This window comes from Phalaenopsis equestris, unplaced genomic scaffold, assembly GCF_001263595.1.
Source record: "Phalaenopsis equestris unplaced genomic scaffold, ASM126359v1 Scaffold000291, whole genome shotgun sequence".
Lineage (NCBI taxonomy): Eukaryota > Viridiplantae > Streptophyta > Magnoliopsida > Asparagales > Orchidaceae > Phalaenopsis > Phalaenopsis equestris.
The window spans coordinates 327,164-336,127 of record NW_018164733.1 but is presented as its reverse complement, the minus strand read 5'-3'; the positions used below and the strand labels follow the sequence as shown (position 1 = coordinate 336,127).

General features: G+C 37.6%; 2 protein-coding genes across 2 annotated transcripts in view; one reads left to right on the top strand and one right to left on the bottom strand.

The window, feature by feature from the left end:
* LOC110025132 (protein LUTEIN DEFICIENT 5, chloroplastic) overlaps window positions 1-6,511 on the bottom strand; it is a 34,618-nt gene extending 28,107 nt beyond the window's left edge. The window contains exons 1-8 of the mRNA XM_020725421.1: window positions 6,083-6,511; window positions 5,772-5,985; window positions 5,620-5,691; window positions 5,408-5,518; window positions 5,077-5,268; window positions 4,825-4,986; window positions 634-729; window positions 445-546 (exon numbers count right to left, since the gene is read on the bottom strand). Coding sequence (XP_020581080.1) covers window positions 445-546; window positions 634-729; window positions 4,825-4,986; window positions 5,077-5,268; window positions 5,408-5,518; window positions 5,620-5,691; window positions 5,772-5,985; window positions 6,083-6,381 — 1,248 coding nt within the window. The 5' untranslated portion in view covers window positions 6,382-6,511. The remainder of the gene's footprint in view (window positions 1-444; window positions 547-633; window positions 730-4,824; window positions 4,987-5,076; window positions 5,269-5,407; window positions 5,519-5,619; window positions 5,692-5,771; window positions 5,986-6,082) is intronic.
* A 1,066-nt stretch (window positions 6,512-7,577) lies between these two features.
* LOC110025137 lies at window positions 7,578-8,108 on the top strand. Its single transcript, XM_020725426.1, has one exon. The coding sequence runs from the start codon at window positions 7,578-7,580 to the stop codon at window positions 8,106-8,108; it is 531 nt and encodes a 176-aa protein (XP_020581085.1).
* The last annotated feature ends 856 nt before the right edge of the window (window positions 8,109-8,964 follow it).

The following is an 8,964-nucleotide window of genomic DNA, read 5'->3' as shown; positions in this document are numbered from 1 at the left end:
ATATATGTATATATATATATTTTTTATTTTATTTTATTTTTTCTTCTTAAAAGAATCGGTATTTGGCAGAGGCCCAAATACTGATTCCTTATGCGCTAGGCCCTATGGTGAGAAGCTTGCGCCATGTGCTATTATTCGAGGACCACCGCGCCACGGGGATTCGAACCATTGACCTGAGGGGACTTACAGTAACCCCGCCAGCCAACAGGCCATAAAAAGTAAACACCAACCCAATGATTTCAAATTGTGCATATCATACATCTTACACAAAACAAGGAAATATTTAGGTTCTACCACCACACGTCCCTTAAAGAATAGGCATCTCATCTACCTAACCCCAAACACAACCTGCAATTTCTTCTAGAATAAGCTATGATCACTTCTTCACTATGAATTACAAATTGACCATCTTATAACTGCAAGAATACAAAATCATAAACCTGCCTTAGAAAGAAGATAAAAAGTCCATGTAAGCACTGCCGCAGATGTTTCGTGTCCAGCTATTAGCAATGTCATCAAATCGTCACGGAGCTGCTTGCTGGAAACCTGTCATTGAAGTATAAGGATGTACATCATAAATAACTTTTAAAGATACCATAATGGTCTAATAATATATAATGTGTGACACCATACATCGTCTCCTGATGCCAATAAAAAGTGTAGAATGCTAGGATCCTGCTCGTTCATGTACTCCTCGTGAAATTGCAACTTCTCTTGATCAACCATTCTCTGCTTATAGTAAATACAATGGTGATTTGGTATGGCGAAGTAGTATAAAGTATAATCTCACATATTTAACAAATGCACTTCTGAGCTCAATAATATATTTAACCAATTATCAGTCATGAATTTGGTTAAAGAAATCCCTCACGCTAAGTTATGCAAACATTCAAACAGTATACACCATGCTGTAGGCAACCTAATAACCCATCCTGAAGTTCATGCACTGTCATGCTGTTAAAATTGCATGTTTACAGATGATAAACATTACTTCCGATACTTTGTTAAATAATTTAACTTATAATCTCACAAATCAACACTAGATAGAATAGACTATTACTTTACAAACCCTCTGTTGTACTTCATTCACGGTGCAAAGCACTATTACCCATGGTACGGAAGGAAACAATTAGTTCCATGTCTAAGTTGAGAGTTGTGAGATAATCATGATCAACTTATTAGGATAATAGTAACAAGCAAAAACACAAAATGAGAAATCAAAAGCAAAAAATACAAATAGTTACACCAAATATTTGTGCATTTTGATGAGATCCGCCGATACGCAGACAACGAGCCGACAGGATTGCAGACAACGAGGATAAACGCTTGGGTGGGGCCCACACAACCGCTAATACAAGAGACTGAGAATCAATGAGAGCTTTAGGGAGAAAGTTTGAAAAGAACCTTTGAGACTTGAGAGTATTTACAAAGGCTAACTGTCTTGTGTTTGTTTTATGTCTTGCATAGGTTGTAGTTTTTGTTTTATGTCTTGCATAATATTTTCGTCCCTAGCGGAGTCTATGGTTTGTGAAAGACGACTCATCTCTCGAACAGTAGATCAACGTTGTATCATATTTGTTTTCATTAGTATTAGTAAAATCAATCTTCTTTTGTGTTTTCACACCTATCTATTTTAATTTATTCATTGTTTTTTGTTCCAGATCGTATCAAATTGGTATTAGAGCGAGATCTTGGAGAAATGGCGGCAAAGAAAGTGGATGTGTTGGAAAAAAAATTAGGGCAAAACAAATTGGGAATGAAATAAATATTTGCCACCAAAGAGAACCGAATGGATGACCGATTTGGGAACATGGAGGAAATGATGAGAGGCCACTATGAGGAAATTAAAGATACACATGAGTATGTGTACGAGTGGAGTGATATTTTGCAGTGAATTGTTTAACTGTGGGAGAGAAGCACATGGCAGCAGGATTATATTTGGAGTATGGGCGCAAACGAGTCGAACAAGAGCAAGCCTAAGGCTTGTTCATGTTCGCCTAGTTTAAATTTTTTTTTAATGTTCTGCTCATGTTCGAAATAGCTCGTAAATTTTCTGTTTGTGTTCGACTCGAAATAAAAAGTTATTAAAATTTAATAAATCATATAATTTAATTTAATTATAAAATTTAATTTTTATTCTAAAATTACCGTAGCTTGAGTTGCGAGAGTAGTCAAGCTAAGGAGTAAAAATAAATTTGATAGGCAAAGATTCATTATTTATAGAGGCTAGGTGAAATATTTTTCTAAAATTATGTGATATGGGACTATATCAATTCAACGAAGCTTGGACAATGGAAAGAAAACGCATACAGTTACACACCAATAATTCTTATGACTTGAAATGCTAAATATTTATGTATATATTTTTTTCTATTTTTATGGATGGGAGTCATGGGACCCGCTGACAGCAGCAGTTTTGGGGAGGGAAATTTTTTTAGCTTTTTCACACATACAAACTCATTCTTATGTATCTAGATATCCAATATAAAATTTTTATTTTTTATTTATAAGCATAACAAAAACTATTTAATTTTTTTAAAAATTTTCATATTATATAAATTTAATACAAAAATATTATTTACTTAATATTTAATTAACTTGAGCCAAATCGAGCCGAGCACGAACAAAAAAACTTTTGTTTGTGTTCTGCACGCTTATAAAATGAGCTCAAAAAATTTATTTATGTTTGGCTCGTTTGCTTAATGAACGAATTGAACACGAGCTGTTTGGGAACAATGAGTTTTTTTTTTTTTTTTACAACCCTAGTTTAGAGAGAAAAGGACTTAGCATGGTTTCAGAGGATGGAGGCAATGTACCAGATGCATGTGTGCGAGAAGTTTAAGGATTATTTGTTCGAACGTTTTTGAGTCATCTGGGAAGGAGACCTATATGAGCAATTATATGTTTTGATTTGGGAGAGGACGGTCACGGAATACAAAAAGAGATTTGAACTCTTATTAGGGCTACTAAGTGGTATTTTGTCAGCAAGACTGAAGAGAAATTTCTTAAAGGGCCTGTAGCCCGACATCTGAGCAGCCCTCCAACAGTTGAGATTTCGGGGATTGGAAAAATGATGGAACTCACCCAAATGATGGAAGTAAAGAAATAGGTGAAAAAAACCACAAAGGCACGCCATGAAGGGAATCTATAAGGGTGCCTCGATGGCCATGACACCAAGGACCTTGACAGTGTCGTTTTAGAAAAGACGCCAAAGGAAAAGAATATGGAGACCATTTTAGGGGCAATTTCAAGCGTCTCACTGATGTTGAAGTGCACGATAAAAGAGCAAAAGGATTGAGTTTCTATGTGACGAGAACTAGACCCCATGCCACTGTTGCAAGTAGTGTGCGTTTCAAGTTCTTATATTTCATGAGAAGGAGGAGACGGATAGTGAGGAGTCGGAGGAAGACACGGTGGAGGAAGATGTGCATTTGCACTTGGAAATAGAGGAGGTGTCCCTCAATTCAGTGATGAGAATACTCCAAATCACTTTATGAAGGCAAGAGGCATATTGAGGAGCAGTCGATTGTAGTGTTGAAGCATAATGGAGCCACATATAAATTCATCTCAAATCGGGTCATGGATCAGCTAGGGTTGGAGCTCATAAATACGGGGAGCTTTGGTGTCATGATGGGGAAAATGATGGTAGAGAAAATCGGGGAATTTACAATGGGGTGGCCACAACACTACATATCCTACGAGTGGTGAAGGACGACTTTCCTTTAAACTTGGGTAGCACTGATGTGATTTTGGGGATGAAGTGGCTACAAACAATTGGGAGATGAATGTGGATTGAAAATTCATGACGATTGAGTTCAAGGTGGAGGGTAGTAAGGTGGCGTTGAGTGGAGATGCTAGCATATGCAAAACTATGATCTCGCTCAAAACCATGGTTAAGACAATACGGGGAGCAGGGTTAGGATATTTGGAGGAGCTGTAGAGAATAAAGGAGATTCAAGATTCTAAAGCAAAAGAGTTCCCTGAGGGTGTTCACAGCACCTATAACAGTTTCCAGACATCTTTCAGCAGCTGAGTGGATTACTACCACCAAGAGAGCGCAAGACACCATTAACCTAACGGGGGGTGTTCATCCTATGCTGTCATGTCATGTCGATATCCCCAGATTCAGAATAATGTGATGTAGAAGTTGATTTGAGAGATGCTCAAAGCAGGATTATTATACCCAGTGTGAGCCTCTTTTCCAGCCCAATCCTATTGGTGACTTTTAAGATTCCATGCCTTAATTTTTTCGAAAAATAATTTTAAAACATAGATATTTGTATGTCTGTGTGGAAGGGTGGGTGGGCGCGTGCATGTGTGCATGTGCATAATAGGAATTTTACTTGCTTTCATAATATGAATTTACTTGAGTATCACCATGATATGAAACTCAAAAAATAAATATATAAATACTTCTACCTATAATTATTAAAATTTAACTTTGCTTTAAAATGTATTTAATTTATATTTAGTTCAAACAATTTTGGGAGAGAATTGCATTCAAAATAAATTAAAATGATTCGGCCATCAAATACATGTCAAATAAACTCAATCATTTTTCTTCATAATATTCTCCTTTTTACTCCCAGTCAGTTCAAATACCACCTAAATTATGCATTTATAACTAAAACAAAATATAATATAATAATAATAAATTAAAATTTAAAACAAATATTATTTTTTTCACAGAACACTGATGATGTGCACGTAGCCAAAGTGCTTTGATAGTTAATAAAGATGTCCCAAATACTCTAATGGTTATCCATATCTCGAGAGAATCTTATCAAGAAAAATATTGGCTCTGGTTCTATATATATAACATACCTTGCATATTGCTATCAGTTCATCAAGAGTGTCATTGATCAACTTCAGAGCTTTTGTGACCTTCTGCTGTCTTGGAGAGATATATTTCCATATTGGAATTTCCCAAGTTGGTATTGGGGAAGTACTTCGCTGCTCTGCTTCTCTCAAGACTGTGTAAACAGCCTCCACAATTCCGTAGTGGATAAAAAATCATAGATAAGAGATATAATAAACAAAGTGCACGGAAAGAAGTTAAGAAGTAAATAAACTTACATCCACAATTCCATAGTCTAGTGTTAAAGAATCAAAATCATAGTTAAAAACAGCCTTCCCAATGATATCTAAGGTCAGCCGTGAGAAAAGTGACTCCATATCTACATCTTCTCCATCTGATGAAGCTCTATCCAACTTCTCACAGAGTCTATATGAAGCTTGCCCAAAGAGGTTAATCATGGTAGCCACATACTGTTGATGAAACAAAATTTACCGTATTGGCTATGCCAAGGACAGCAAAAGAAGTACATAAACAAACTAAACAGTACATATTTTGCAACCCCTTTAGGTGCCGTAACAAAAGAGCAAACTTGTAATAAAATTGTAGCACCTTCTTATGCAACGCGGGGACAATTGCTCTTCTCCGAACCCTCCATATCTCGCCATCAGCTGGGATTAATCCTTTCCCCATGACAAAGTCAAGAATCTCGGCTAGAACGCCCTTAAACATTATTGGGAGGAGCATCAACTAAGAAGAGCTGTTTGTTTTACCAAGGAAAAAAAGCGAAGTTGAAACCAAATGAGAACAAGAAAGAAAACCACCTTGGAGTAAGCCTTGCAGTTATCCTTAAGAATGTGCTTAGCTAGTACCGGATCAGAAACTATCAAAAATGACTATTACCAAGAAGAAATCAGAACAACCAGTTCCAGAATAGTCGTAATTCGTAGTTCAGTATTTGTAGCATCAAGTCTACCTTGGGCCCAAAGGTGAGACGAAAGATACCGCCGTAGATGAGGTATAGCTCGTAAAGAGGAATGAAGAAGGCCTGACCTCCCACAGCCTTGAATGACCCCTGGGCCTGAGGAATCTCCGTGTACTCGCCATCGCCCAATTTAACCAACAGATCCACTAAAAACCTTCCAGACGGCCCAATCTTCGAAAGCACATTCCTCAGCATTGACGCCGATCTTTTTTGTTTCACCAGTCCAAAGATAAAACTCAAAAACACTTATTCCAATACTCAATCAATGGGAATACGATAGAAACGAAAAGAACGAGACGAACCCAAATTTCTGGACGGTGAACTCCCCGGAGGCAATGCGGGAAGCAAGTTCAGACCTCCGCTTCTCCTCCGTAATTTGCTTCTCCTCCTTGACCGCCGAGTTCTCGGATTCTCTCCCTGTTGGCCTACCATTGGGGGATAAGGGTGAGGAGCAGCGGATAGAGAAGCCACCTTTTGGCGCAGTGATTCCAGATAGACGAAAGCACGAGTAAAAAAGCGATGAACTGCTTCGACGTCTAGGGGATTGACGAGCCGAGAAGTATGACGAGTAGGATAAGCAATTGGCCGCGGCAGCGGCCATGGTTGGACCTCCTGCTTCGCCTTCACTGCAGGAGGATTTTGGGCTCCCTCTCTCTCCCTCCCTGTCGCCAACCACTCTCTGCACAGAATGGGGGAAAATGGGACACGAAGAGAGAGAGAATAGAAAAATGTTTCGAAAGCGGGACGATAATATGAGATAATTATTCTTGTTTTCATCGTTGCTTCCAAGTCTACGATCATGAGCGCTTCACCTACTTCGTATACGAATATACTTATATTTACGATTGAATTTATTTAAATTTCTAAAATTATATATCGTTAGTGAATGGAGCCCAAAATTCTATTTTAAGAATAAATTTTATTTTCCAATATTTTTTTTTTTGTTGAATATCTAATTTAAATTACATAATTTATTATCTTTCTTATTAAGATTTATAATAGAAAATAATTTATTCATAGAAAAAGTTATGGGGAATAAATTATTTTCTTAATATAAGAGGATATTTTCTTTTCATTATTATGAATTATTTGTTCTCCTATTTTATATTATTTCCTAGTATGGCCAAATAATTAATATAAATTAATTGTTGGAGATATCAAGTGATATATCTTTATTTTTTTATTATTTTTACTATTATAATGTTCTTGTAAGGGTTATTTATAATCTCGTTCATATCAATGAAATCAAGTTATTCCAAAGAATTTCACCTTATTCAGCATTATTTTAAATTTCAATATGGTATAAGAGACTAATTTTGTACCCTAGCCACTGATTCTCCTTCCAAAACTGGCGAACTCTCTTCCTGTCATCCTTCGTACAGGAAGGGAGAGACACTCATCTTGATATTTGATACAGCAATTTTTTTTTTTCTCTTCCTGCTGGGCCTCCCGCAATTTTCCTAATAGCCATCCCCTCTGACTGTTTTTCCCAGCTGTTGGCTTGCTTTGCATCTGGGCAATCCTTCATGATTCTCTGCAGTTCTACCATTTAAACTAGATCCGTTGCAATTTTCTAGAAATTTCCCAGTCGATTTCTTGGAATTTCCATTAAGTTTCTGCCGCTGCTCCTTCTCGATTTAAACCTAGCTGTCGTAAGGCCTCTCCATGCTACCGACTGTCTTGTCCAGATCCTTTGGTTGCTTCAGATTTACTCCATGGAGTTAATCTCACTATCTGCTTTGGATTCCACCGTTTGCTAAGGAAGTTGCATCCTTTGCTAAGGAAACTTTGAATTATATGAAGTTCAAAGCTTTCCTCACTCAAGACGACGTCAATTTACTGGACAAGCATTTCCTGCCTTCCCTCGATAAAATCGAGCGTGTATGCCACCTCTACCTAACCCGCGACCACGCCATCTTTCTCCACAATCTCCTTGGCGGCGATGGCGTCCAGTCTGTCGCCCAATTCAAAAAAGAGGTACTTTTTCATGACTATCGTATCTCCAGCCAGAATGATGATCACATTGCTTTCGCCATTGGCATCGCCCTTCTACATCAAGCGCTCTGCAATGCGCAGACCATCCAACTCCAGTCCCAAGATGATATTGTTGCTATTCAAATTAAGCTCGTCAAGAAGCTTCCTATTGAATCCCTTAACCCAACGTCATTCTTGATGTTTGAGACCAAAGGAGTGAAGTCTGCTGTTGTTCAGGATGTCCCTACCTCAAAACCTCTCTCCAGGGCTGATTTTATGCAGCTTCAGACTGCTCTTGATTCTGCTCATGACCTCCCGATTTCCTTCCAGGACCGTCGAAGCACCTACCTATAGCGGGACATATCCCTTGATGGCTTTCCTGCCATTGGAACTCCCTTCTGTAGTCCTTCATGCGAGTGAAATTCCCTCCTATGGCATTTACTGTAGCCAGAACTTCCTGCGAACATATCTGTTGTCGACTGGACCTTCGGGATTATTCCTGTAGCCGGTTCTCTCCCCTGCAGTCAGACCTCCCTCATGCAGCTTTTCTCATCGTCATATCTACCTCAACAAAATTTTTCCTGCACATTGACCGCAACTTATATATGCTTGAAAATATAAGTAATTAATACTGCTGCTAACAGATTTAATTCCTCAGCAATTGTATCAAAACTTAATAACAGTTATAAATTCGATAAAGATGGATGTAATAAATATTCAATAATTGTAAAGTCACATTTATCAACGCAAGCATACGTATCGCTCAAGTAATCTAATGGAGTCCTAGATATCGATCCCATAGGGAGTAATATTAGAGCTACGAACTAAGATTTTAAAAAAGCAATACTTTAATCGAAACAACAAAATTTAATTTGTTTATCTGTCACTAATAGGAAATTGAAATAAATATGTAATTTAAATAATTATTAAATAACTAATTATGTTAATGAGGTTTTTAATGTGGTATTCAATATATAAGAAAGCAGCATTCTCCTTATCAAGAAATTATAGTGAATGGATAAAGCGAATCAGTTCAATTTGTATTGTGTCAAATATGAGCATATTTATTCTTTACCCTTTGGTCCAGGCATAAAGAACATTTACTAATCATACGTTTTACTGAATCTGCGACTAGGCTGGGAGGATACCGGCTCTCACTTCGGGGCCCCCAAGTTCCCCTCGCCTGAGGGCTAACATCTAAGGGCTAACA

What these genes read in the sequence shown, in the direction of transcription:
- LOC110025137 (XM_020725426.1), top strand. Translation starts at nt 7,578, where the DNA reads ATGAAGTTCAAAGCTTTCCTCACTCAAGACGACGTCAATTTACTGGAC.